The following is a 26495-nucleotide window of genomic DNA, read 5'->3' on the forward strand; positions in this document are numbered from 1 at the left end:
TTCTGATTTAAGCAACATTGGACCAATCTGCTGATTCAAATTGCAATGTTGACTCGCCCTTGACCCCGACCCCACCGACATCTATGAGCCATTCTCTTCCATCCTTTGTCTTAAGCCTTTTCCTTCAAATCCCTCTCACTTCATCGTTTATACATCTTGAATAGCATCTGTCAGCAGCCATCTTCCTCACCTCTAGTATCTCTGCCGCAATTTGTTTGTTGTACAGTTTTCTGAGACTGCATATTAGTTTTACAAAGGTTCCTGGTCGTGGCATGACACCTGCATCAAAGCATGTCCAAGCAGTAAAAACAAGCTTATTTTCACAAACCCATTCGAGAAAAACGCATGACGGCATGAATCCAGATGGGTGCTTTCAGCCATGTCATTCCAAGCTTGAACACACCTAAGCACCATCTCTCACCTCCCTTAACTTACAGGTTTTGTAGATGCTGAGGTCAGGAATGCAATCATACTCTTCCAGTTCTTCTCAGGGGCCTAAAATGTGTAAATACGTCATCGAATTTGGAGTGCAACTTTGCTAGATCATACTATCTAGAAGTTCATAACTCTTGTTAATCTTCCCCTACTTGCAGAATCCGCTTATCAGGATTGTGTGTCTCGCTACATCTGCAACACATCCCCTTCTTTGCATCTCGCCGAAAGCCCACATTGCTTCCTCCATTTTTTCCTCGGAACAGACAACAGAGTGCTTGAATTAGAATTGTATACGACGTTGAGAAAACACCCGAACAGAGTGCTTGAACCAGGATGTATTTGGCCTCCATCAGCTTCCCTTCTCTATCTCAACGAAGTAAAATGCTCGAGGGTCGGTGTAAACCGTATTCGCATATCCTCAAACAGCGAAGCAGCTTCTTTGACACTGCCATAATGCCATTCTTGCACAGGGCGTCGAGCAGACATTGCCATTCTGCACCCAGGTTGCTTGGTTATTAATAGCATCAGCTACAGTACTTAATCCAGTAACTTAATTACTCCAATAGTCAACAACCACAACAAGCTAACAAACTGTCATGGATGGTTAACCCTATTATTCAGCACCATATATATATAGGAAATCAAAACAAATTATTTGATGCCTTGAGCCGGCAAAAGTAATTTTGTTGAATACTATTACCATGAACGACAAAGGTTAACATGTAAGTGCAGCGTTCTTAGGCGGCTTCTTATGGTAGATATTGCACATGCCTTGAACACCAATGCAAGAGGAACATTATGTGAGGCATACTCGTAGAATCATATTGCCCATGAAACAAATAAATAAATCATTCTTTGGCAAAACAGTAAGTAGATGATTAATGTTAAATACACCAATTTTATTTAATAAAAATAAGGGAAAAGCGGGTATTCAACAATAATAAGGAAGCCCTAATATGGTCCAAAAAGTGCTTAGACTTTGAGCACTTCCACTTTCCTTTAGGTCTCTCCTGATACTTGTGAATTCCATTTCCTCTGAATCAACAGCTCAGCCAATTAGAACTCTATTTTACATATACGAACAGGCACTAATGAACCAACTAGTAGAAATTTGTCCCTTTTCTTCCTTTCATTTTGTTTACGTGTTTGTGGTTGTGGGTGGATATGCAAGGATAAGTGGTTATCAAGTCAGAAGGTTGGATGGATTAGACAGACCAACAAGACATATTGAATTAGATCAATCCGGTCCAAAATATTTATTAGATTGGATTAGACCTGGTCCGTCCATAAGAAATTTATATTAGATTGGGTTAGATTAAGTCAATATGTGATCCATCCAATAAAATAAAAATATATCAATGGACTGGATTTGGATTGAAACCAATTTAAATTAAAACGAATTGGAACAAATGGACGGTCCAAACATTGAATTGGACCAATCCAAAATGATCCAAAATATTCATTAGATTGGATTAGACCTGATCATTTGTAATGGACTCACATTAAACTGGATCAGAGTGGACCAAAACCAGTCCAATTGACACCACTTGGGATAATGTAAAAGGGACTATATCCCAGGTCCGGGTTTGAACTTCTTTCCCAACTTCACCAACTAAGCACAAATTAAAAAACAATAAAAAGATGAAAACCACTGTATTATGAATTGGCTTGAGCCTGTGCTTTCCAGATGAATTACTAAAACAAGTGCTTTTTTGGACAAAATATACAAAACCAAATAAAAGAGTACAAATAATTAATAAAGTTAGTTTATTTATGATATACAATATTACTAAAACAAGTGCTTTTTTGGACAAAATATACAAAACCAAATAAAAGAGTACAAATAATTAATAAAGTTAGTTTATTTATGATATACAATATTACTAAAACAAGTGCTTTTTTGGACAAAATATACAAAACCAAATAAAAGAGTACAAATAATTAATAAAGTTAGTTTATTTATGATATACAATATAAAAGTTAGTTCTAATTCATTTTATTAATATTATATATAATATTTTGATAATCTAATTTAATTATTTAATGGTGTACAAGTACAATATCCAAATCCAACTTGAGTCTGATCTAAACTCAACAGAAGTGATACAGTCAATCAGAACGGAAAGGTGTATCCCATTCGACTCTAATCTGTTCGTAGCTCTAACAAGTAACAATAGACATTAATCAGAATCTGTTCGTAGCTCCAACAAGTAACAATAGACATTAATCAGAATGGAAAGGTGAAACAAGATTCTGTGAAAACACAAGTTTCCAATAATAATGCATTGAAAATCATTAACTTCATATTCTTCTGTTATTTTTGGTAATGGGCCAGTAACCAAACAATAAAATAACTATATTAATAAAAAGTAACAACAACAATAAACTAAACCTCAATTTAGCTTGCCTATAAGAACCCTGGAGCAAGAGCTCAGATTAGATCATAACTGGTTGCAGGCAATGGATTTAGGTTTTGTAATATTTTTTCCATACATATACCTAAAACCCAAAATTATAGTTCTTGGGTCCGAAATGGGATGACAACAGTAATCCGACTATAGCCATAAATAACTAGTTAAAATTCCTAATGTTGATTTCAAATACATTAAGATTAGGATACAGTGGGGAATTCTCATTTACACTAGATATTTCTAATTTTACATTATGTAAATGGTAAGCATGGAGCATGGCTTCAACATACGACACTAAATCTGTGAGAACCACTAGTATTCAAGAGATCTATATATGACTCAGCTCAAAGTTAACAACACCCTAGAATTGTTCTATACTCTTAATAATCTCTGCTTTGCATGTTGTCTTATAATGTCCGGTTTGGTTACACCGACTACAATGCACAGTATGCTTCTCCCGATTAAGGTCCTCTACACAAAGTCGCTTCTTTTCAGGTCGTCCTGGAGGGCGTCGAAACTTGGGTGGCCGCACAACTCTATTGTCTTCATCTGTAGAACCCTCACTTATCTTATTATTCCATTCACCTTTATCAGGAATGGGATGTATCATTTGTGAATATGTTTCACGGTAATTAGCAACTGTAAAGCACTTCTCTGAAAATTCATACACATCTTTTTTACATGAGATGAGTGCTGCAACAGCGTGGGAGCATGGCAAGCCATATAGTTGCCAATCGCGACAAGAACAACGTCGGGTCCCAATATTCACAATGTCTGATCGTTCAGCAGATATTACTTCAAATTCTACTTCATCTGATCGAAGGACCTGGTAGCCAGATGCATTATTAATTGCTTCTGCCATGCGTTTCTCAGCAGATGGTGCAAGTACCGACATCCAAGACATGCCTCTGGCACGCCGTTCATCAAACTCAGCCATCAGTTTACTGTGAATTCGCTCAATCACTTGGATTATGGGTAACTCTCGCGCTTCAAGAATCCATCTGTTGAACTCCTCAATATTTGATGAGAGATGACCGAACCTTGTTCCTTCAAAGTATGCTAGTGCCCAACGGGAAGCTGGAATTTGGTTAACCCACTTGGCAGCTTCTGCAGAAACCTCTTCAATTTCAGCCATTTTTTCTTTAAACCCAATAGTGGTAATCGAATAGGCAGATTTCCATAGAAGATTGACAAGCCTAGAATTCTTGAATTCTCTTCCAATGCTTTCACTTAAATGGCGCATGCAATATCCATGAGATGCACTTGGGAATTTCCTTCTCACTGCATCTATGATACTTTTTTGTCCATTTGATAAGAATGTAAGCTGAGGTATGGTCTCAGTGTTCAACTCTAAAAGCTTATGCAATTCCGACAAAAACCACATCCAGCTCTCATCATTTTCGACATCAACAACACCAAAAGCAAGTGGAAACAACCCACCATCAGCATCAAATGATGTTGCTGAAAGTAAGGTGCCAAGGTACTTGCTTTTCAGCTGGATTCCACCAAGCCCAATAAGGGGTAAGCAACCATTCACAAAACCATAGATGGATGCATAGAAGGAAACAAAGAGGCGTTGAAATCGATTATCAGCTCCTGTAGTGAAAACCTGTGCAATACTTCCAGGATTAGTTTTCATTATTTGCTCACAATATGCAGGAAGGAGGCAATAACCTTCCTCGGAAGATCCATAAATTGCTGCAAGCCCCCGTTCCTTGGCCCGCCAAGCTTGTTTGTATGGAATGGTGATCCCATATTGTTTGTGGATGTCTTGCAATATATCTTTCGGCTTGTAATTCATGTTATCCCGCAGTCGCTCCTCTATAAAATTCACAATCCAATCTACAGATGCCTGGTGATGGCCATGCTGTGCATTTTTGCCACAAGTATGTGTCCCTTCAAGGCTCCTTATTGTAAATGTTGGGACATTAGGAAGTTTAACTGCACGGATGCGCCATGGACAACCTTCAGTTGCACACTTTGCAAAGTAGCGAATCAAATCACTCTTTATTATCCGAAGCTCAAAATGCTGGGCAATAGCAGCCTCTTTGATTGTTCTCCGGAAAGCCTTGACATCAGAGAATTCTTGACCAACAACAAAGTTATAATCTTCCATATCCAGAAGTACACCAGTTCGAATGTTATGTACTGAACATCTACATAAAAATAATTGAGTGCAACACACTGTGCAAAACTCTGATATACGGCTCTTAAAGAGACCTTCCAAGTTATAATCCAACCCACTGCAAGAAAACCGCTTTTACATCAGCCAGCAGTGCAGCAAAGCATTTACTTGTAAGGAAGAAGCTAGACTTCAGCAAGTAATCATTCATGACACCTAATTATGAATAAATATGCAAGCAATGTATTAATACCCTAAAACCAAGTGGACCACAGTGAGGATAACTTGAGACCCAAAATCAGGTCAATTAAGTATGATTTTTTTTTCCTTCCTTTTCTTCTTTTGTTTTTTTTTTTTTTTTACAATCTTTGGGAAACCAGATAAACACAATAGACAAAAAAAAAAAAAAAGCAACAGGCAAAACATAAAATGGTCTGAGACATCATATAGTCGTATCAATTATTAATTATACATATAATAGTACATAATTGAACTTTATTGCAGTAGCGCTGTTCATCAAAGATGAAAAGCCATCTGTTTTTCCTAAACAAGTAATCATTTTAAAGCATGTGCTTATCCAATCATGGCATGAATCAATCTGGAGCTACAGATATTGTATCTCGGTTCTACTTTAGAGACCGTGTCTCAAGCTCAGCCTTGACCCTAACTATTTGGGTGCCAGCTGACTAAACAGACCCTTATCTGCCATTATGCGGTATCAAGAGCCTATGGGAAACTGTTTTTACAGTTCTGAAAACAAAGATGCCGTTTAAATTTTCCTCAATATCAATTTCTGTAGTTGAAGGAAGAAGACTTTGGTTCCTTACGGCAAAAAATGACTTTGGTTCTTCCATAGAATTGGTTGTTAGTAATCTGAACAACTTAACTAACAAAACAACTAATAAAAAAAAAGAAAACTTAATTAACAAAACAGAAATAACTGACATGCCCAAGGGGAGAGAGAAAAAAAAAAAAAAACTAGCAAAAAAGAAAAGCTTGAGAGATCTTGATTTCATAAGGAGACTAATTACTGAAAAAGTTAAAATTAGGTAGTAAAGACAATTAAACATACAACGAAAAAGTTATCTTATTAAAGATTGAAAAAACAGAAATAATGGTAAAAGACCGGTATTTATTTTAGCATATGAGCACCATAGGAATTAAAGCCTGTTTTTTCCTTCCTATTTTCCTTCGAAAATAAGAAGAGAAAAATATGGGAAAGGAAACACCCCCAAAAAAATCCCAAATTATATAAGAGATTTCACAAAAAGAAAAAAAAAGGCCTCTATCTAAGATTAATATATCAAATCTAACAGCAGAGGCAAACCAGAATAAGATAGAAGTGCTTAGACAAGAATTAAAAACCAAAGGAATGAAAAACTCTACATCATCGTTTTCAACTTACCTCGAATACCAGGCCTCGAAGCCCACGATAAGACTATAAGAGTATGCTACACGGGAACAGAAAGCTAGATGAGCTGAAAGGCATATAGATTTAGATCACGAGACGCCATGGAAATCTTCGATTACAGGAAAACAAAGAGATTTTCGCCATGAAAGGACTGAAGAAAACGAAGAAGGAGAGAAAGGGAAAGTCGAAAAAAAGAGAACCCTCTCGGCATTATAACGAAAGATTAGGGTTGATTAGGTCACCATGAGGGCAAGATAGTCATTATAGTAAAATTCAAGGGTAGTTCAGTCAACAAAAAAATTTGAAATAGACTACATAGAGAGGTAATTGTTTGTTTATTGCACCTTGACGATTAACGAATTGGCTGGTCAGATGTTTGATGAGAAGATGGATCCCGTGCTCTCATTTGAGCAGTGGCGTGGTTTACTTTTGAGTGCCATAGCGGCCCCACAAGATGATAGCGACGATGTGATAGTAGGACTAGGATTATTTGTCGAGCAGAGAAAGGAGATTTGGAGGCTTGAGATCAATTTCCGGTGATCATTGCAGCTCAGCCTCAGCTCATCTCAGCGGCCCGGCCTGAAAATTCCGGGTGACTAGGTTATTGCCCCTTATCATAATTTAAAGAACGGCCCATATTCACCACTGAGATGCAAGGACATGTCCACTGAGTAGATTCTTATGATTGTTATGCACAAAGGAAGAGATCGGAGGCTTGAGTCCGAACAGCCGATTCTCTGTGCACTTCGTCAGTATCTACAAGAACGATGAAAGTTGAAAAAACTTTGTTGCCAACCACGTGCTTTAGCCATGAAAATGGGCTCTTAAAGACCATGCGGCAATAATTAATTGGGAGAAGTACCAATCAGTGCAGATCAGAATTTTCTAGGCCCAAAGTACAGGGCGAATGCATCCTGACCGTGAATTGATGTCAATTTCACGGGCAGATGTGGTTTATAGGGGGAGTGGACTAGTTGTAGCGGGGGCTGGAATTCAGAATTCTGCATCGTGTGTATCCCTATTTTTTCGTAATTAGTTCTAGTAATTGTGGGCCTCGATAAATTAGAAAGGAAGAAAAAAAGGAGAAAGCTTTCATTGAATCGATTTCTTTCAATTGGAACGTAAATTATTTGTGGAGTTTGGGATTGATGTTGATTTTTCAGAAATCGGCACTGATGGTGCGCTATCTAGATGTTCCTAGCTGGAGGATGACCTGGAATTTGGCTGTGTGGTGAGCTGGTTCGATCTGCAAAACAATGATGCTCAGAAAATCTGGGGTGGCTAATCCGGCAAGGTCGCCCCAATGCTTACGTTAGTATTGCGAGTTGAAAGTTGAATGTTAAGTGTACTAGTGAGCAAATAATTGCACATACCTGGGCCCTAGAGGGATTGTTGCCTTTATATAACTAAGTTGTTGTGTGTCTCACGAAACTGTCCTGGGATATTCGGCATTAGTGGATGATATCCGTTTCCACTTTAGTTGTTGAGTAGCATATCAGTTAATTACGTGTCACTTCGATTCTGGAGGTTCGAAGTCTGCTAGGGAGCTTTTGGAGTCGATTACTTGTCACTTCGATTCTTGGGCCCCAAACTGGATTAGGTACCGAGGTGACTTTATCCCGAAGTGGCTTTGTGCCGAGGTGACTGAACACCCGAGCTCTAAAAACCATTGACTAGGCTCCTTTTGTTGAGTTGTCATCCTTCGAGTAGATCGCATCCACGTGACCTTTACTTATTAGGTCGTGCCAAATCACTCTTTATCAATTGCCCCACATTCCTTGTGCTGGGGGTCCTGACCTGGCGCGGGGAGTTTATGACGAGCCCAGGTGGATTTGGCACAAAATCTAGGTGATACGGAGGGCAGATCGTTGGTTGGACCTGTTCGATAGTTTGGCTCAACAAGAAGTGACCTAGATTGCGTATCAGGTACGCGCAGATGTCAAGCCGATTATAGCCTCTGCGGACATCAAAATGCGTGCTAAACTGATTTCAACCTCGGTAAGCGCATAATCGATTTTCCTAGGAGCCGTTTGGATCGTGTAGATCTCGGCCATTGATTCCCGGATATACTGGTTATAAATAGGGGCCGAAGGGCCCATTTTCTTTGCCACAAACCGCGAATCCAGAGTCCTTGAGGTTGCGTTCAAGTATCCCAACTCGGTGTTAGCTATTCCTGGGTCCAAAGTCGTCTTGGTCTATTCGGTCTTCCTTTGGTGAGTTTGCCTTCCTTTGCTTTCAATTTCGTTGTCCTTTCTGTTAGTATGTCCAGCCTTAGCTTAGATAGCCTTTTAGATGGGAGCGGTGAGTCCGCTAGGGCTGAGGTGAGAACCTCAGCACAGGCCGTAGAGCCTCATCCTATCGAGGTGGGCACTTCATCATAGGATGTGGACTCCAATCCGTCTGAGGTGGACTCACCTCGGCGAGAGCGAGAGGCCTCTGGTAGGTCGACCTCCACCTCACACCGAGGTCGCCTGCCGGACAACTTCGGTCCATCTACTATGACAGTGGATAGACTCCTATCTCTGGTAGCTAGCTTAGTACAAACTTCCTAGTGACCTCATATACAGTATTCCCTTAGGCAACTTTCCTTGGGATCACGGTCATGACGGGATCGTGGTCTTTGAGGAGCAGCTCGTAGCCGAGCTGCGTCTTCCACTCCACCCTTTCATAATTGAAGTCATTAAGTTCTTTGACATTGCCATAGACCAGCTACATTCGAACTCCATTCATAACATCGTAGGTACCATTGCCCTTTTCCACAACTACAGCCGACCTCTAGACCTCGACATCTTCTCTTTGATCCTTTCCATAAAAAAGAACGCGTCCTGTGTTTTACCCGAGCACAGAAAAAGTTACTATATGTCTCCTCGCCCCGGGTACAAGCTGTTGCACGAGCTCCCTAACAAGGTCCCGGCCTGGAAGAGACGCTACTTTGTGGTCCATAACACAGAGGGGTGGCCTTTATCGACTCACTGGAGGGTAGCCATCTAGGACCCCGACATCAGACCAGACCCGAAGACAAGGGAGGAGGTCCGATCTTGGGCGAAGCTCGGCCTGAAGTTTGTAAACTTCATGACCGAGAAGAAGCTCGTGCAAGCCGGTATGATCCCTCCTGGTAGGTCGCTAACTGTTGTACTTTTTTCCTGTTTGTTTTACTTTGGTGTTGTATCTAACTTAGTTCATCACTTGTCACGGTTTCCATGGATGACATCCCGGCCGACGAGCTCTTCGAGAGCATGTAGAAGGGAAAGAAGAAGAAGAGGGCCTTTAAGAAGGCTCGCCTCCATACCGAGACCACCACCTCTGAAGTCGTTGCCTCTGCCCCCGAACACCAACCCATTGCTGAACAGCCTCCCGTGATTGACTTAGTTGAGGAGGACCCAGGCAAGGCCACTCCACCCCGCGTGCCCAAGGAGACCACGTCTTCAGAGCCTTAGCCTATACCAACGACCACCACTTCGTCAGGCAGCGATACTTCAGTTTGGAGCATTTTGAATCCAAAGTTTGGCCTTCTCAAGAGCAAGGATGCGGTGTTTGCCGAGGAGATCGCTCATTGGGCTAACTTGTCGGTTGCTTAGCTCGGGGCCCGAACAGCCATGCACCATATGGTGGTACGTACTTAGCCTTCAAGTTACTTGATACTTAGATTTTTCTTCATACTAATACTTGTCTTCTTCCTTTGGTAGGTGAACTCCTCTATTCACGCCTTGGCCTACCAGTCCAAAGTGAATTTAAAGCAAGCTCTTGAAGCCGAGGAATCCTCCCGAAGTACCCACTCCAAGCTCAACTTAGCTCACAGCGTGATCAGCCAATTGAAAAATGACGCACGAGCTAAGAAGGAACTATTGACTATGCTGATGTCGGAGAAGAAGGAGCTCGAGGCAGAGAAGAAGCAGCTCGAGAAGCGCGAGGTGGCACTAAAGAGGGAGAATGAGAACCTCGAGGCTCTTGTGAAGGAGCATACTGAAATCCTGCTTTGGGTGATGGATGAGGCCAAGGTCAAGGCGGTCGAGGAGTATAAGTCTTCGGCGGAGCTTCGAGAGAGGTTGGTCGAGGCTAGGACAGCGGGCTACCGCAAGGGGTTTAAGCTCAGTAGGTGGTTGACCTGGTGTGAATTTTCCCACCTCGACCTCAGCGCCATCACCACTTCCAAGATCACCAAGGAGATGGCCATTGAAGCCGCCAAGGATCTGGAATTCGAGGCAGAGAGCGATGACAACCTTCTCAATGACAAGACGGCGGGAGAGGGAGAGGAGACCGATGCCGCCGAGGACCGTATGGAGACAAATCCGCCTGTTGAAGCCTCTGTTGGGGATGAGGAGCCTTGAACTGACTGATGCCTCTTTTCTTGGACCCCCCCTTTGTAAATACTTGATGTCTCGAGCCTCCAAGCTCGGCTAAACGGTTGTAATCTTCCTTCTTTTTTTTTTACTATGTACTTGAAGCATCTTATCAATGAAATACAATCATTTTGCAAAACTTTTTGTGTGCAAAATTTGTCTAAGTGTAGATCACTCCCGAACTCATGAGCTAGAACATATAGGAGCAAAATTTTTCTAAGTATAGATTATTCCCAAACTCAAATAGGAGTAGTCGTTATTGTATGTTGGAGTGAGCAGACACTGTAGGGTGTGCATGCCCGACCTGTCTGCACCCGATCTACTTTGCCTTACCTATGCCAAAGCGACTGGGTTTTAATGAGCCCGTGTTGAAGAGGTGACCGGGTCTTAAACAGTCTATGCCGAAGAGGCAACAAAGACTTCTCTACTCATGTCGGAGAGGCGACTAGGTCTTACACCGTGCTGAGGTCTTTTGTCAGCTCAACACTATAGCCCTTAGGCTTTTGGGAGTGACTTAAGGTCTTCTCTCTAGTTTGGTAGTCTTGTGGACTTGGTAAATTCTCAATTGCTCTAAAGTTGTGACTCATAGGTAGTATCTTCTTAGGTTGTTGACATTCTAGGCTTGAGGTACTTACTTCCCTTCCATGGTCTCAAGCTCATATGTGCCTTCCCTAAACACCCGTCTTACGCGTTACGAACCTTCCCAATTCGGTCCGAGCTTACCCACGTCGGGCTTTGGTACCATAACCTTCTGGAGGACTAGGTCGTCGACACAAAACTATCATTTCCTCACCCGGACGTTATAGTACCGAGCTAATCTTTGTTGTTAAGCCGTTGTCCGAATGTAGGCCAAGTCCCATACCTCTTCTACAGGTCCATCTTGGTATGAAGCTCGTCATTGTTTTCTTCCCCATCGTAAGCCTCGAGTCGCAATGTTGGCACTTCAATCTCTATTGGGATCACTGCCTCTGTACCATATGTGAGGTTGAAGGGTGTTTCATCAGTCGCGGTCTTGATGGTAGTTCGGTAGGCCCAAAGGACACTAGGCAACTCATCTACTCACAATCCCTTAGCTTAGGCCAGGCGAGCTTTCAGTCCATAAAGAATTGCACTGTTTGTTACTTCAGCTTGTCCGTTCGCTTGCGGGTGTGCCACCGATGTGAAACCTTGCTGGATTTCCATCTCGGCACACCAGTTCCAAAACTTGATGTTTTCGAACTGCTTCCCGTTATTGGATATCAACACCCGAGGTAGTCTGAAGCGGCACACTATGTTTTTCTAGAAGAAGTTTTGTATGTTGCGAGTTGTGATGGTTATCAAGGGTTGGGCCTTCACCCACTTCGTAAAGTAATCTACTACCACAACCAAGTTTCGCTACTAAGCAAAAGCCCACGGACTGGTGATCCGCCAAGACTTGGGCTTTGATTGTTGGGTGGCGCTCAAACCGGATGTCGTATTTGCTTAGTTTGATGGACCACTTCGTTAATCTTCCAAACACCTTAGGCTTGAGCAAAATCTATCTCAAGGGTTTGTTGGTGAAGACGACGATAGTGTGGGCTTGGAAGTATGGGCATAGTTTCCGGGCTACTATGACCAATGCGTATGCTAGCTTTTCGATCTTGGGATACCTGGTTTCGACATCCTACAAAATTTTAGTAACATAGTAGATGGGTCGTTGGACCCAGTTTACCTCTTTGATCAGTAGCGAGCTGACTACCTCATCACTCACAGAGAGGTACAGCTTTAACTCATCTCCTTCTTCAGGTTGGGTTAGAACCGATGCAGTACTTAGGTACCTCTTCAGCTCATCAAACACGAGCTGGCACTCCTTGGTCCATTCATAGTACTCGTTCTTTTTTATTGCCTTGAAAAAAGGCAAGCATCGACCCACTGACTTAGACATGAACCGGACTAGGGCGGCTACCTGGCTAGTCAGCCTTTGGACTTCCTTTATTTTCTGAGGTGGTCTCATATCTAAAATAGCTTTAATTTTTTTTGGGTTAGCTTCGATGCCTCGTTGGTTCACTATGTAACCTAGGAATTTACCCGACGTGATCTCAAAAACACACTTGTTCAAGTTTAATTTCATATTATACTTCCTTAAAATTTGATAAACATCATTTAAATCATTTAATAAAGAGTTCAAAAATTGGGTCTTCACTACCATCTCATCAACATAAAATTCCACTTTATTGCCGATCAATGGCTCAAAAGCTTTATTTACAAGTCGCTAGAACGTTGTCCCAGCATTTTTCAAACCAAAGGGCATAACTTTATAACAATATAGCCCGAGTTCGGTTATAAATGCGGTCTTCCTAGTCAGTAGGGTCCATCCTAATTTGGTTGTAGCCGGAGTAGGCATGCAGAAAACTTAGCAACTCGTGCCCCGTGGTCGCGTCTACTAGGCAGTCAATGTTGGGCAGTGGGAAGCAATCTTTCAAGCAGGCTCTGTTTAGGTCGGTGCAGTCAACACACATGCCCACTTGCCATTGGCCTTCTTCACCAATATCGGGTTGGCGACCTAGCTCGAGTAATGGACTTCCCTGATGAAGTCTGTGGCAAGGAGCTTCTCGACCTCCTCATCGACTACCCTTCACCGCTCTGGGGCGAGGTTGCATTTTCTTTGTCTTACTGGTTTGACTAGAGGGTCCACATTAAGTTTGTGAGTTATTTTAGGGTCGATTCCGAGCATCTCCGCCGCGGACCAAGGAAAGATGTCTAGATTTTTTAGTAACAAACTTACAAGTTGAGTTTGGAGCGGTTCGTTGATCAAGGCACCGATCTGAAGAGTTTTGGTCAGCTCGGTCTCAAAAACCGGTATGTGGATCATTTCTTCTGTCGAGGCAACTCGCTCCTCTGTATGCTCCACTGGTTGTTCGAGTTTGATGTCCTCCGCCAGCATTGCATTTCCTTTTAGGGCGGTCACGTAGCACTTACAGGATTCGAGCTGGTCACCTTGCATGACCCCCACACCGTAATCAATTTGGAACTTCATCGCTAAGTAATAAGTGGACACTATCACATGTAGAATGTGTGTGATAGGCCGACCTATGATCGCATTGTAGGGGGATGGAGTCACGACCATCAGAAAAGTGTGCTTGAATCGTACAACGTTCAGCCATGTGCCTGCCTCCACTAGTACTATGACCCGACCAAGGGGTCTGACCTCTTCTCTACTGAAGCCCTACTAAGGGTGTGTTTGTTGGCTTCAGGTTGCTCCGTTGTAACTGCAACTTTTCGAAGGTCTCCTTGAAGAGGATATCCACCGAGCTGCCCGAGTCCACTAGAATTCGCTTCACTTCGAAGTCGTTGATTCTAAGTTTCACGATTAAGGCATTACCGTGTGGATATTGAATCCTGCGCTCATCGTCCTCGATGAAATAGATAGGTTCTTCGAGCCGAGGTCACTTTGGCGGGTTTTCGCCTTCGTTCTCCAACTCATGGACTGATGTCCTCCCTGCTGCTGATGTGCACCCCACAATGATGGACATGCCGGTGATCATATTGATCACACTGCGGACTGGTCTCTCCTTTGGTAACTACCAAGGTGGCTACTCGTTCTACTTGCTAGTCTTGGGGGCGTTCCTTCTCTGGTCTCCCTGTCGGTCTCCCTACCCTCTCTCTTCCCGCATGATGTAATTCTTCAAGTACCCGTGGTGGATGAGCTCCTCGATCTCGTCATGGAGATTCCTGCAATTCTCCGTGTTGTGATCGTGATCTCGGTGGAAGTGGTAGTAGACGTTCGGGTTCCTTGTTGTTGGATCTCTCCTTAGCCTGGGTGGTCATCTGACGATGGAGGAGTCCTTAATAGCCATTAGGATCTTTCATCTTTTTGCGTTAAGGGGGATGTAGTTAGTTCGCTCTAATGGAGGGGTCCTGGAACACCAATCTGACTTGTAGCCGTGCGAGGGGGACTTACTTCTCGAACATGGGGATTTGCTTCTTTTCCTGCTTGGGGACTTACTTTTCTTTCTTTTTTGCTTGCCATTACTTGTCCCTTCGTCTTCTCTCTTCCTCTTTTCACCCAGTGGATTGTCAATCTTCTGGTTGATTTCCTCTTCGGTGCCGATGAATTGATCAGCTAGCTTGAGGAACTCGGTGATGTTCTTCGATTTGTTTACTACCACGTGCCACTTGAACTCTTTGTGGGTGATCCCCTTCTTTGCTGCAGTGAGGCGCACCGCCGGATCGAGGTATGGTATCTGCAAGCACGTCTCATTGAAGCGCTTAATGTAGCTTCTGATAGACTCTCCTTCCTTCTACACCACATTCAGAAGGCTCTCCTGTGACTTCGGTCACTTCTTATTGGCAATGAAGTGTGTCGTGAATAGGTTGGCAAACTAAGCCCAACTCTTGATGGAGCTCGATGTGAGATTCCTATACCAGGTCCAAACTACTCCTCCGAATGTAGTGGAGAAGGCCACACACATGTAGGCTTCGTCAGCCCCAGCGAGGTGCATCTAAGACTGGAAGGCATCCACGTGGTCATTGGGGTCGAACAACCCATCATACTTATCTAGAGGGGGGACCTTGAAGTCCTTTGGCATCGGGGCCCCTAGAAGCTCGGGTGACAGGGGGATGGCCGGCTCAGCAAAGCAGGCGCAGTCTTCGTGGCCACCGAGCTCACCTATTCTCTTTCTTTGGTCCACTCCACTAGCTGGCTGGGCTTTGTTAGCAGATTGTTTCTGGTTGAAGAGTGACGAGTCTTGTGACGCCGTCGCTGTTGCTTCTTCACCGGCTTGGTATTGGTGTTGTTGACCTCAGTTTGGTACAGTACCTCGATCCTAGTTCTCTCGCGAGGTGGATCGGGGTTTCTTCTCACTGACTCCTCCTGGTTATGAAGCCTATGTTGGTCATGGTGACGTGTGGAGGGGGCTTGCCTCGAGTCTGCGCCCTGGGCTCTGAGCTGATGACCTTCTCTTCGCGACCTATTGTTCTCAAGTCACGAGTGTTGCGGTTGGATGGCTCTGTCGAGGTGGTTAACTTCAGACCTGTCTCCCGGGTTCCCCCTCTGAGAGACTGGGGAAGTGCACTGTCTATTCGTCCTACCTTGTGGTGGAGTTTGGTTCCTAGGAAGTACTGGTACCTACGATGTCCCCTCACCCCGATAGGGGGATTGGCGGGCATCCTGTGTGGATCTATGCAGGCTTGGGTGTAAGGGTGGAAATTGCCACTAGTAGAGGAAGTATTGTTGGAACTGCTAGACTTGTTGCATCTAGATCTGCATCGTCTGGACACATTGAATCAGGTCATCGAACTGAGAGTGTCCAACCCTAGGGGAATCACAGATGGCTCTGAGAAGGCGGTGCCCACCCGGGAGAGCGGGACACTCACTTGCGGGGTTATCTGTGGTACAGACAGTGATGGGACCCCCGAAGCTGTGAGGGAAATGGTAAACTGACTAATACACACCATGGGACCTTGAGGGAGAGTTAATTGCTGATCTTGCCCCCCGGTGACGTTCACCTTTCTCGGTGTTGCTGGAGGAGTCCATTGAGAGTAAGATAGAGGTTGCAATGACCTTTCGATCGGTTCCCACAGACGGCGCCAAATGATGGTGCACGATCTGGATGCTCCTAGCTAGAGGATGACCTGGAATTTGGCTGTGTGGCGAGCTGGTTCGGTCTGCAAAACAATGAAGCTCAGAGAACCCAGGATGGCTAACCTGGCGAGGTCGCTCTGATGCTTAAGTTAGTATTGCGAGTTGAAAACTGAATGATAAGTGTACTAATGAGCAAATAATCGCATGTACCTGGGCCCTGGAGGGGTTGTTGCCCTTATATAGCTGAGTTGTCGTGTGTCTCACGAAACGATTCTCAGATCTTCGGCCTTAGTGGATAAGAACCGTTTCCGCTTTAGTTGGAGAGTAACGTATCAGTTAATGAAGTCTATCGTCTTTGCCCAATTCGGGCGGGGAGAGGATAAGGCCAGCCGTTACGCGGCATGACCCTGTGAGGTTCAGAATCTGCCTGGAAGCTTCTGGAGTCAATTACGTGTCACTTCGGTTCTTGGGCCCTGAACTGGATTAGGTACTGAGGTGCCTCTATGCTAAGGTGACTTTATCCCGAGGTGGCTTTGTGCCAAAGTGACCGAATACTCGAGCTCTAAAAACCACTGACTAGACTCCTTTTGTTGAGTTATCATCCTTCGGGCAGATCGCATTCACGTGACCTTTATTTATTAAGTCATGCCAAATCACCCTTCATCATACACCACATCAGAATTTTCAAAATCGTGAATTATTTTAGTGTTTGGTTGGCCCAATTTCTTAGAAATCAGTAGATCAGTTATCAAAAATGATGATAATCATCATTTTGGGTTGATTTCGATTATTTTTTAATGATGTGGTATCTGACATAAATAGGGGAGATAGTTCCCATAAACACAAAAATCGTCGCTGATAAATCACTAATTCACTATCAAACAAACTTATAATAGATTTCTGAGAAATCGACTGGCATGACAACAATGGTACTAAACAAGCAATTTCTTTGATTCCTGAGAAATAGGTGATCTCAGAAATCACTGATTTTTGAAAAATCTCATTAGAGGGAAAAAAAATCAAAAATAAAAGGAAGGAATAAAGAATAAATTAATGAATTAATAAATTGAAGAATATTAATTAACAGGAATGATCTTAAATACAAATTGCTTTGCTTCAATTTACACAGCTTCACTCTACAACTTTTGGAATGAATTTGAGATTCTGTTTGATGACTCCATTTATCATTGTGTCAATATCACCACCACCTCCTGCAAGAAACATCTTGGAATTGAGATATCTTGAGCTTCATCACTGTTTCCTGCCTTAGATAATGCCATGGTACATCAGCATAATAAACGAGCAAGTTTAACTTCATAAGTTTAAAATGTTCATAAAAAATCATATATAATTTCTCTCTCTCTCTATCTCTCTATATATATATATTTACCATGACTTCCCCACAAGAGGTACAAAACTACAAATCCCTTTTTCCCTTTCAAGTTGCATTACGAGAATATATAACCTGAAGGGTAGATTGACTGGGCATGTGAAAAATAACTTCATCTAGTTTTATCAGTTAAAAATGGATTAGTAAATTCCTTGCAACAAGAATTCCCTACTTAGGTGATGCACAGGAAGCAGTTGGAAAATCAATCTTTTAATTTGTTAAATTAAATCAAAAGAGCAATAACCAGAGTAAAGAAAGATTGAAGGAAAGAGAGAAAGGAATAACGATAGAAGTTTGGGGTTGGGAGGGGGGCGGAAGCAAGAAAATCTAGAGGCTACGGTTTATGGCAGAGTATTCAACCAGAAGCTTACATGATGGTTGGTGAAAGAATAGCTAAGGTCAATGACAAGTATTCCAGTGAAGTTATATGTCAAAGGGCATAAAGGAGCATATAAAGCTTCAAAGGTTCCAAATGATTAACCAAAAGTTATTTAGGGTCTGTTTGGTCCATAGTTGGAACCAGAATTAGAATCAGAATCAAAATCCTCCAGAATTGTAATTGGAATGGTTCATTCCTATAATATGTTTGATTCAGACAGGAATGGGAATAGAAATTGAAATCAATAGGAATAGGATTTCATTTCTAAGAAAGGGACAGAATGATCATTCCCTCAAATAAAGGCCAAAATAGGAATAGAATTCTGATTCCATCCAATCAAACAGTTGGAATCGAAATAGCCCATTTCAATTCTAATTCCAAAGCCCTTTTCCCGCAAACGAAATGGGGCCCTTACATTCCCAATTGTTGGTAAATAATTTGTTCCGTCAACAATTACAGTTGTTTAGCACACCAGTAGAGAACCATTGCCATATCATTCTATTCTAAAGTTCCCCTCAAACCCAAAAAAAAAAGGATAATATGCACCATTCACCATGCCTCTCCCAACAAATGGTTCAAGATTACTCTTTTCCTTTTCAGCTAAGAGTAGAAGGAAGGCTTTCATGTGGCTCACATTAAAATAGAACAGCTTTTTTTTTTTTGATTGGTAAATTCACAATAAAATGCAGCATTTTGTGGATATGACTAGAATGACCATTAAAAAGATTGAGGTTCGAAGCTAAGGGTTATGAATGGCAATGCATGCATCTAGTTACTCATCAATCGGAACTAGCTAGAAGCCATAAATCTATAGCAATATTCCCTATATATGTAAGTACTAAGTGACTAGAGAGATGAAGCATACCCACTAGTGCAGCAAATTAAGCAATTACCACATTATAGCTGAAGAAAGTTCTGACATTAAGCAGTTACTTTCGTCTATTGGAAACATATGTTTGCAAGTTAGTATTGATGTTAGTGGTGGTTATATATGCTTTTTGCCATCCATCCATGGGGCATGGACCATATAGAAGGTTTGAGATGAAGTAATCTTCAATCAAACAGTCCCGGATCCCACATGCACACCATAACGAGGATTCAAAACCAGATTTCTCTCATCTATTTACAGGAATCTACTGCAGCAGATCTCCACCTCCCCCTCCTGTGCTCTACATATTAGTTGGACCCCCACCTGAAGTGAGATGTGAATGTGTTCAAAATAAGTGTTGATGGCGCTGCCACTCTCAGAGCAGTGGTGATTGAAGGCAAGCTCACACAAGTGGTGATTGAAGGTGATGCTATAGATTTGTTAGCAATTTGTCAAATACACTTTATAGGGAATCGCAGATTACCCAAAAGCCAAATTCCAGTCAGCAAAGAACCCAAGAAATCAAAAAAGTTAGATTCCACCATAATAGCAAACAACCGAGCAGGAAAATTAAGAGAAAATAAAACAAAATTTCGAAACAGAAACATCAAATTAAGATGGTGTTTGGAACCGGTGATGCCGATTCCTCTTCACTGATTTTTCAGAAACCGGTGATTTCTTAAAATTGATGATTTCTTTCTACTTCCCCTCAAATTGATGTTGACTCTGGAAAGTTGAAACAAGATAGAATTTGGCCAAAAAAGTTGTTTGACGAAAATTCAATTTTCCTCATTTTCTTAGTACTTCCCCTCGAATTGATTGACTGGAAACAAGATTGAATTTGACCAAAAAGTTGTTTGCCGAAAATTCCCTTGCAGTGGATGATGCTCTTTGAGAAGAAGCCTTACTACAAAGATAGTCGAGGTGCGATCAAGACGAACAAGGGCAAGATAATGGCCATATGGTAGAATAGCGAAAAAAAAAAACCACAAAATGTACAAATGTGCCTCAATATCCACACACTCACTCTAAGACAAGCCATGGCCAAACAAAAAAGACCTCAATGGGTCAAAAAGGTCATATCAGACCAAAACGCCCTACCAAAAGCAGGCCAGGGCAGCCTCGCCAAAGGCAGACCACCATAGACCTTGGGCCGTTGGGCCTTAAGCAAAATATAGTTTTTTTATAACGAGCAGCCCAGGCCGTGTTTTCCAAACAGCCAAAAAGTTTTTCCAATCAAATCTTGCTTTATTTTTTATTTCAATTGGAAAGACTAAAGAGCTTCAGGTGATGCACGGATTCACTTTCTTTTGCAACTTTGTGCGCATTGAACCACTCCATATCCTCCACTGACCAGTGCGGATATCATTGAGTAATTAGTGGGTAAGGCTCGGATTGGAAAGAGTACAAATACAAATAAGTACAATGCAAATACAGGTTTAAATATACAAAATACAAGGCTTGTATTTGCACTCCTTCCAAACTGATCCTAAGAAATAACCGCCAATACCAGAAAGACGTCACCCGGGTCCGGGTGGATTTTGACGAACACCAGTCCGCATGGTATCATTGGGTCATTGGCCCAGTAGAGTGTTCGGAGCCGCATAGAACAGAACCCATACTTGATATGGAATCAAATTAGATGAGTTGCTGATTTCCAACAGAAAAATAAATGGATAAAACGAAAATATTCTAAATCAGAGATAATCCAGCATGTCCTAACAATTACATACTTCCGGATCACAAAGAAAAGTTATTCACACGTTTGGATAACCAGTAATTAGTACACGTGATAAGAACGAAAGAAACTTGTTGCATTTTAGTCCTCTTTGACTTTTGACAGCCTTCTCTCCTCAACTTTGAATAAAGGAAGGGCAGTCACACTCACACAAACGAGCTTGTCTTGATCTTGATGGATAACAGAACCATAACATAATAACCCGTCTTATCATGAATTTTCAACCCTTTTTTTTTCTCAATTAGCAGGAGGAGATCTGTAATATGCTGGGACAGTTACTGGGAAAAACATCTGCCTTACTCCTTCAGCCTTTATAATGGGGAAGATGATACCTGATGCACCCTGCAAACAAACAACTTCATATGAAAAAGATTCCAAGAATCCCAGTGCAGCCTTCAGAAAACCATTGCCAGTGCCACTGCTAAGTGCTAACAATAACATTGGCCGCATTTTGCTCAACTGGAAGCCTTAATGATCAGAATTAATGCTTGTATGAACAGAGAGATAGTTCACAGGACTTGTTAGCAGTGGAAGATGTAGCAAGTAAAATACTGCTGCAACATTTTTTTAGCTGGTGTATTTGCAAAGCCAACAGTACGGTACCAAGTACATGCAGGGTGTTGGTTTTCATGAGGCTACCACTTAAATCTGAAATTATTGCAAAGAAGTATAAATAAGATACTTACCGAAATCAATCTAGCTCCCACCCAGAGGCGTTTTGGAGAAGGAAATGGAAGTAATAAACGACCAACACCATATAGAGCCACGGCAAAGAAATGACAAACCAAACTCAATGGGCGAGGATTTAGACCAGAAAGTAAAGCCACTGGCCCTGTTGAGAAAACACCTCCAAGGCTTAAATAATCAAAACATGCTTGGCGCATTTCCTTCCTTGCTTGATCAGGTGAAGCACAGAACACCTTGTATAGAGCACCTGCTAATGTATTTATCGTAGATGCCACCGGCTGCAAATAGAACCATGAAATGTTAAGTTAATATATATCAAATAAAAGAATTTTATTAAGTCACAATGGCAGGACCAAATAACAACATAAACTACTTTTGTGGTGGTGGAGTTGGTAGCAGTTGCAATTGTTGTTTATGTCATTTCCTTCTTTTTCATTTCTGTTAATTCTCTTGTTCTGCTTGTGCATTGTAACATAAGACATTTATCTATCCCCACTGTTGGTCTTTTTATTTTCGGTTTTTTTTTTCTGGTAATCATATTATTACTCATCACAAATAAAGTATCTTTTTTGAGTTTGTCCAGGTTCTTATAACATCATTACAAGTCATTATCATCATCATCATCTAAGCCTTATCCTATATGGCATCGGCCACATGATTGCAAATCTAGGGAAAAAATCAATACCAGTTTTTTATTTTATTCATTTACTTATTGCAAATATGTACCAGACACCAGCCACTTAGGAACACAGCTTACCTTGCGTAAGGTGTAGAATGACTCAAGATATTTGCACAGTGAGGATGCATCATTCAGATCACGCAGAGGCTTAAGGAGATTCTGTAGCACAACAATATCAGACAATGCCACGGTCATTCCTCCACCAGTTAAAGGATGCCGCATATTAAATGCATCCCCCAATAACAATGCTCCAGGAGTAGGATAAGGAGAAGCTGGCATGCTTCTGTTTGCCATACTTCTTATGTTGCCTTTGTCCACTGCTGCTATAAAGGAATTATAAAGCTCAGGGGGGATCTGAAACAAATGCAACTGCCAAATTAGTCAAGGTGCTAGAAAAGCAGAATGCAGTGACAAGAAAAAAAAAAAAAAAACTTCATACCAATGTAGGGGAGAGAGAGAGAGAGAACTAGTTAACGAAGGCATGCATGACTAAGTTCAAATTCAAAATGTTCATATGCATTTATCAAACCATGTAATGTGCTTAGATACCTGTGGGGCCACCATAGTCTTCAAATAGTTGGCCATTTCACCATTAGAAATAGAAGGTACTTTTTGCCCAGGTATATCAACCAAACAGCGAATCTCTGTACTGCTGATGGGATAAAACAAGATTGGTGAAGGGTCCGCTAAAATGACATGCCCATGATTTGGATGTGGAAGTTGACAGTTCTCCAAGATCAAACCAATAAAACAAGACGGGATATCCACCTGCAAAAATGGGAAGGAATCATAAAGTTGTCTTCAAGTGAAAAGAGTGATAATAAAACACATTTAACTTCCTGTACTGTAATTAAGTCAGTTTGGAAAGGGTTCACAGTTTAGTTAATCAACTGTTAAATACCATTTCATAAGACAAAAATCGTTAAATAATTTGACCAAAAAAGAAAGAAACAAGTGATTGATAGTTAACAAGAATGAAGGGATGCTTTTTTTTTATCAGCAGATCGAAAAAGATGTATTCACCTTTGGATTACAGAGAGAACGGCGCAAATTGGAAAAACAACCATCACATACAATTGTAAGAGGTGCAAATGCATTTAGCTCTTCACCAGTCTTAGCCTTGTATGCTACGCCTTCAACAGTCCCCTTTTCTTCAAGTAAGGATGTAACTGTTCCCTGCTCCAATTGTACACTGAAGAGAAAATTCAGACAATAATTAATCAGTCAACAAAATAGACATAATGCATAAGAATACAAATATAGAGAACGTTTATGAAAATGATGCTGACTTAGATACTCAACATGTACCATGATACTAGTGTTTTGTTGATCATTTTTTATTATGTAATTAGCTTCAGAGACATAAAGCTAGCTGAAAATAGTTACCTTAAAAGCAAGCTTAATCAAAATATGAAGGCCCGAGTACACAATTCTTTGCTAATTGAAAACTGCAGATAGCTTATTAATTATAGCAATTTCTGTATGGAAAGCAATGCATCATTTTATATCAGTAACTTTTGAGTAATAATAATGATAGTGAACTTGTATATTTCTCTCTAAGTACACATAGAACCAGCCCTTTGCTGCTCTCCCGAAGTACAAGAAGCAATTTCCTCATACCTAAGTTGCATGTAGGTTCTAGATAGCACATGAATGTTTTTTTTTAACAAAAAATTAATTCTCAAAACTGGGATTAGAAAAGTTTAAAAGTCTACAGCTTGTGGAACTTTGAATCATGTCACAGATTCATTACTAAAATCAAATGGGCAGCACAGACACTTGTTTCAATTATAAGACAAACCAAAAATACCAAATACTATGATTGAGAAGATGTTTACTTGGGAAGAGATGCTGCTTTCTCCCGTAAGCGTTGTATGAAGCGCCCATGATGAAAGCTCCTCCCAGACACATCTGAATGGAATCTTTCCAATGGATATGGTATTCTAGTATTCTTCCCATCCTTGAAAAGAGCATACCCAAATACTCGTTGGGAATCAATCTCCTCCACACAATCTGCAATTCACACAGACAAATATATTATTCATAACGAACATTTTTTTTATCAATAACTGTGAAATGTATTCGTTAAATTTAAGAAGAATTACAAAGCAAGGGGGCTAAACAAATATACATTCATAACGAACATCTAACTAAAAAGGAAGATAAGGAGAAAAATAAATAATTTAATTCTAACAAATTAACATCCAGAAACAAAAATTTTGAATAAACTAACTATTGTTTCCTAATGGCTATAAAATGGTTTATAAGTTAGTCCAATACATTAATAAATGGCAAGAAATATGCTGCTTTTCATGCCTACCCTCAAGACCCAACTCAACCAACTTCAGGTAGCCCCCTGGTTGTAATAGTTCGCCAACTATCCTGTCAGGCTCTGTCAAGTCCCTCTCTATCAAATGCACTCTGCGTCCATCCTGCAATTGGGAGCAAAATATAATGTTCAAGTTGGAATCCAATGGTTGAATGTCCATACAAGCCAGTTTTCACCAAATGAAGCAAGAACATGCAAAAGTTCATCATATATACCTAAATGATACATTTTTAAGTTGTTTTTAATATAAACACATGGTTAGTGCACATGAGTAATTGTTGCTAGAACACATTACTAGAGTCCCAGAGACCTTTGGCTACATCTCTGCTTTCAGAAGAAGATTTTTCTCAATGCCATAATGTGACAATGCAACATCCCTTGCTAGTTACTACTAGCGAGCCTCTCCCAAAAACAGTGCATCTTATCTTCACTCAATTCTATCAGATTGAGAGATGAACAAAGGAATAATGGAAAACAGAAGACCGGGGGATATGGTTGTCTTGAAGTGAGTGATCCTGTACTTTCCAAAGAAAGAGTTTCATCTTTCTGACAACAAGAACTTGACTCCCGAACTTTTAAATTTTAACTGAAGTTGCAAGTGTCACAGAGCCTAAAAGAACAAGCAATTTTCCCCATTTATTTCTCTTTCACATCACATGAGCGACCCCCAATTGGACATGGACAAGCCATCCCTTTGTTAAAATCGAAAACATCACGTGTTCTGTTTTTCTATTTCCGATCCTTCCATTTCTCTTTCTTTTCTCAATACCTGAGAAAAAGAATTCTGGGTTGCCACTAAATGGAACCAGAATTTACAAGCAAGCTGCTATGCGATAAGCTGAACCTTGTCCTTCTTTTTGGTGGGGAAGAAAAGAACTTAAGCTCAGTTTCGAAGGAGTACAAATACAAATATATAGAATGCAAAACCTTGTATTTTGTACTATTTTGTATGCACTTACACTGAACATATTTGTATTTGTACTCCTTCCATACTGAGCCTTAAGAAAAAAAAGATAAAATAGAAAGAAGGTAATATACAAAGTCTCAATATACTCTGTTAATAATACCAGTATAATTGTATTTATACATTTATATATTGTACGGCATCGACGATCTCCAAACAGATCAAGGGATGGAAAACAAGGCAGGCGTTCCTCCGGCCTAATTCCGTGTGATCACGAACCGGCTTCACCGTTTAACAGAAAAGGAAACACCATGGACTAAGTGTAGGTAAAGAAACCAAAGGACGTATGGATCAAAACATCCTGTAAGATCCTCAGACCAAGGTTCTTCATGACAGAAGATACTGTGTGGAATCTCTCTAGTTTCCAAGTCCAAGCTTTTCGGATTTGAAAAGAAATTTCTTTTTTTTATGGTAATTACAAGCATAACCTTTGTAATCGTTCAACGTATGTATCCGGAACCAAATGAATAAAGAAGACCCCCAAAACTTGAAGAGGCATCGTAGATTACTAGATTATCGGAAACCCCAACTACAGTGATATCATTCTACAGAAAAGCTTGAAATCATTAAGAGAGAGAGAGAGAGAATCCAAAGATTATGGAAGAAAAGAAGAAAGATAAGGTTTTCACCTTGCCAAGCGTATACGCGAGAGCAGAACCAACAACGCCGGCTCCAACAATGATAACATCGGTATTTTGTGAGCTCTCCGATCTGCATTCTCCGTTTATGGAGCTCCTCACGCATTCGTTTCGGATCTCCACGGTAGCTCTTCTGATCTCCTCTTCCTCCTTCCTTCCAAGCGAACGGTACAAGAGAACAAAACCTAACAGGGAAGCGACGATGCCTGCGAAGACACACTCCACGATCATCTCCAAAGGTTGAGCTGGCACCTACTCAGTCTCTTGTCTTTGATTCTCTGATGTCTGTCTAATGTTTCATATCCACCGGAGACGTTCTTGGATTGACGCGCGTTTTATAGGCGCCCCAAGCCCAACCAGCTTGGCTAAAACTAAAAGACAAGTTCTAACGTGCGCACATACTGCAAATGCCTTGAAAGACCCAAAGTTCCTAACTGTCTTACGTATGAAATATTGAATTTGGTGTCCCTTTACAATGCACGAAGTTCCCATCAATCAAGACCATTTGAATATACCGATCAGACGATAAAGAAAAGGTAAATTACAAAGACTCTCATGTACT

General features: G+C 41.3%; 2 protein-coding genes across 4 annotated transcripts; both read right to left on the minus strand.

Moving 5' to 3' along the window:
- Window positions 1-2903: 2903 nt before the first annotated feature.
- LOC104591227 (uncharacterized) lies at window positions 2904-7054 on the minus strand. 3 transcript variants are annotated; one of them, XM_088890815.1, is made up of 3 exons: window positions 6374-7054; window positions 5071-5089; window positions 2904-5023 (listed from the first exon to the last, which is right to left on the minus strand). In XM_088890815.1, the coding sequence occupies exon 3, from the start codon at window positions 4960-4962 to the stop codon at window positions 3208-3210; it is 1755 nt and encodes a 584-aa protein (XP_088746941.1). In that variant the 5' UTR covers window positions 4963-5023; window positions 5071-5089; window positions 6374-7054; the 3' UTR covers window positions 2904-3207. The 3 variants fall into 3 exon arrangements, with proteins under 3 accessions (XP_088746941.1, XP_088746940.1, XP_088746939.1); XM_088890814.1 differs by lacking the exon at window positions 5071-5089 and having other exon boundaries at window positions 2904-5002; XM_088890813.1 differs by having other exon boundaries at window positions 2904-5184; window positions 6374-7052.
- Window positions 7055-20552: 13498 nt separating this feature from the next.
- On the minus strand, window positions 20553-26357 carry LOC104591228 (squalene monooxygenase SE1-like). Its single transcript, XM_010250018.3, has 8 exons — window positions 25925-26357; window positions 24323-24434; window positions 23841-24015; window positions 23026-23194; window positions 22552-22770; window positions 22081-22356; window positions 21323-21601; window positions 20553-20978 (listed from the first exon to the last, which is right to left on the minus strand). The coding sequence occupies exons 1-8, from the start codon at window positions 26162-26164 to the stop codon at window positions 20874-20876; spliced, it is 1575 nt and encodes a 524-aa protein (XP_010248320.1). The 5' UTR covers window positions 26165-26357; the 3' UTR covers window positions 20553-20873.
- Between the last annotated feature and the right edge of the window lie 138 nt (window positions 26358-26495).

This window comes from Nelumbo nucifera, chromosome 6, assembly GCF_055504915.1.
Source record: "Nelumbo nucifera cultivar China Antique chromosome 6, China Antique-T2T, whole genome shotgun sequence".
In the NCBI taxonomy this organism is placed as follows: Eukaryota; Viridiplantae; Streptophyta; class Magnoliopsida; order Proteales; family Nelumbonaceae; genus Nelumbo; species Nelumbo nucifera.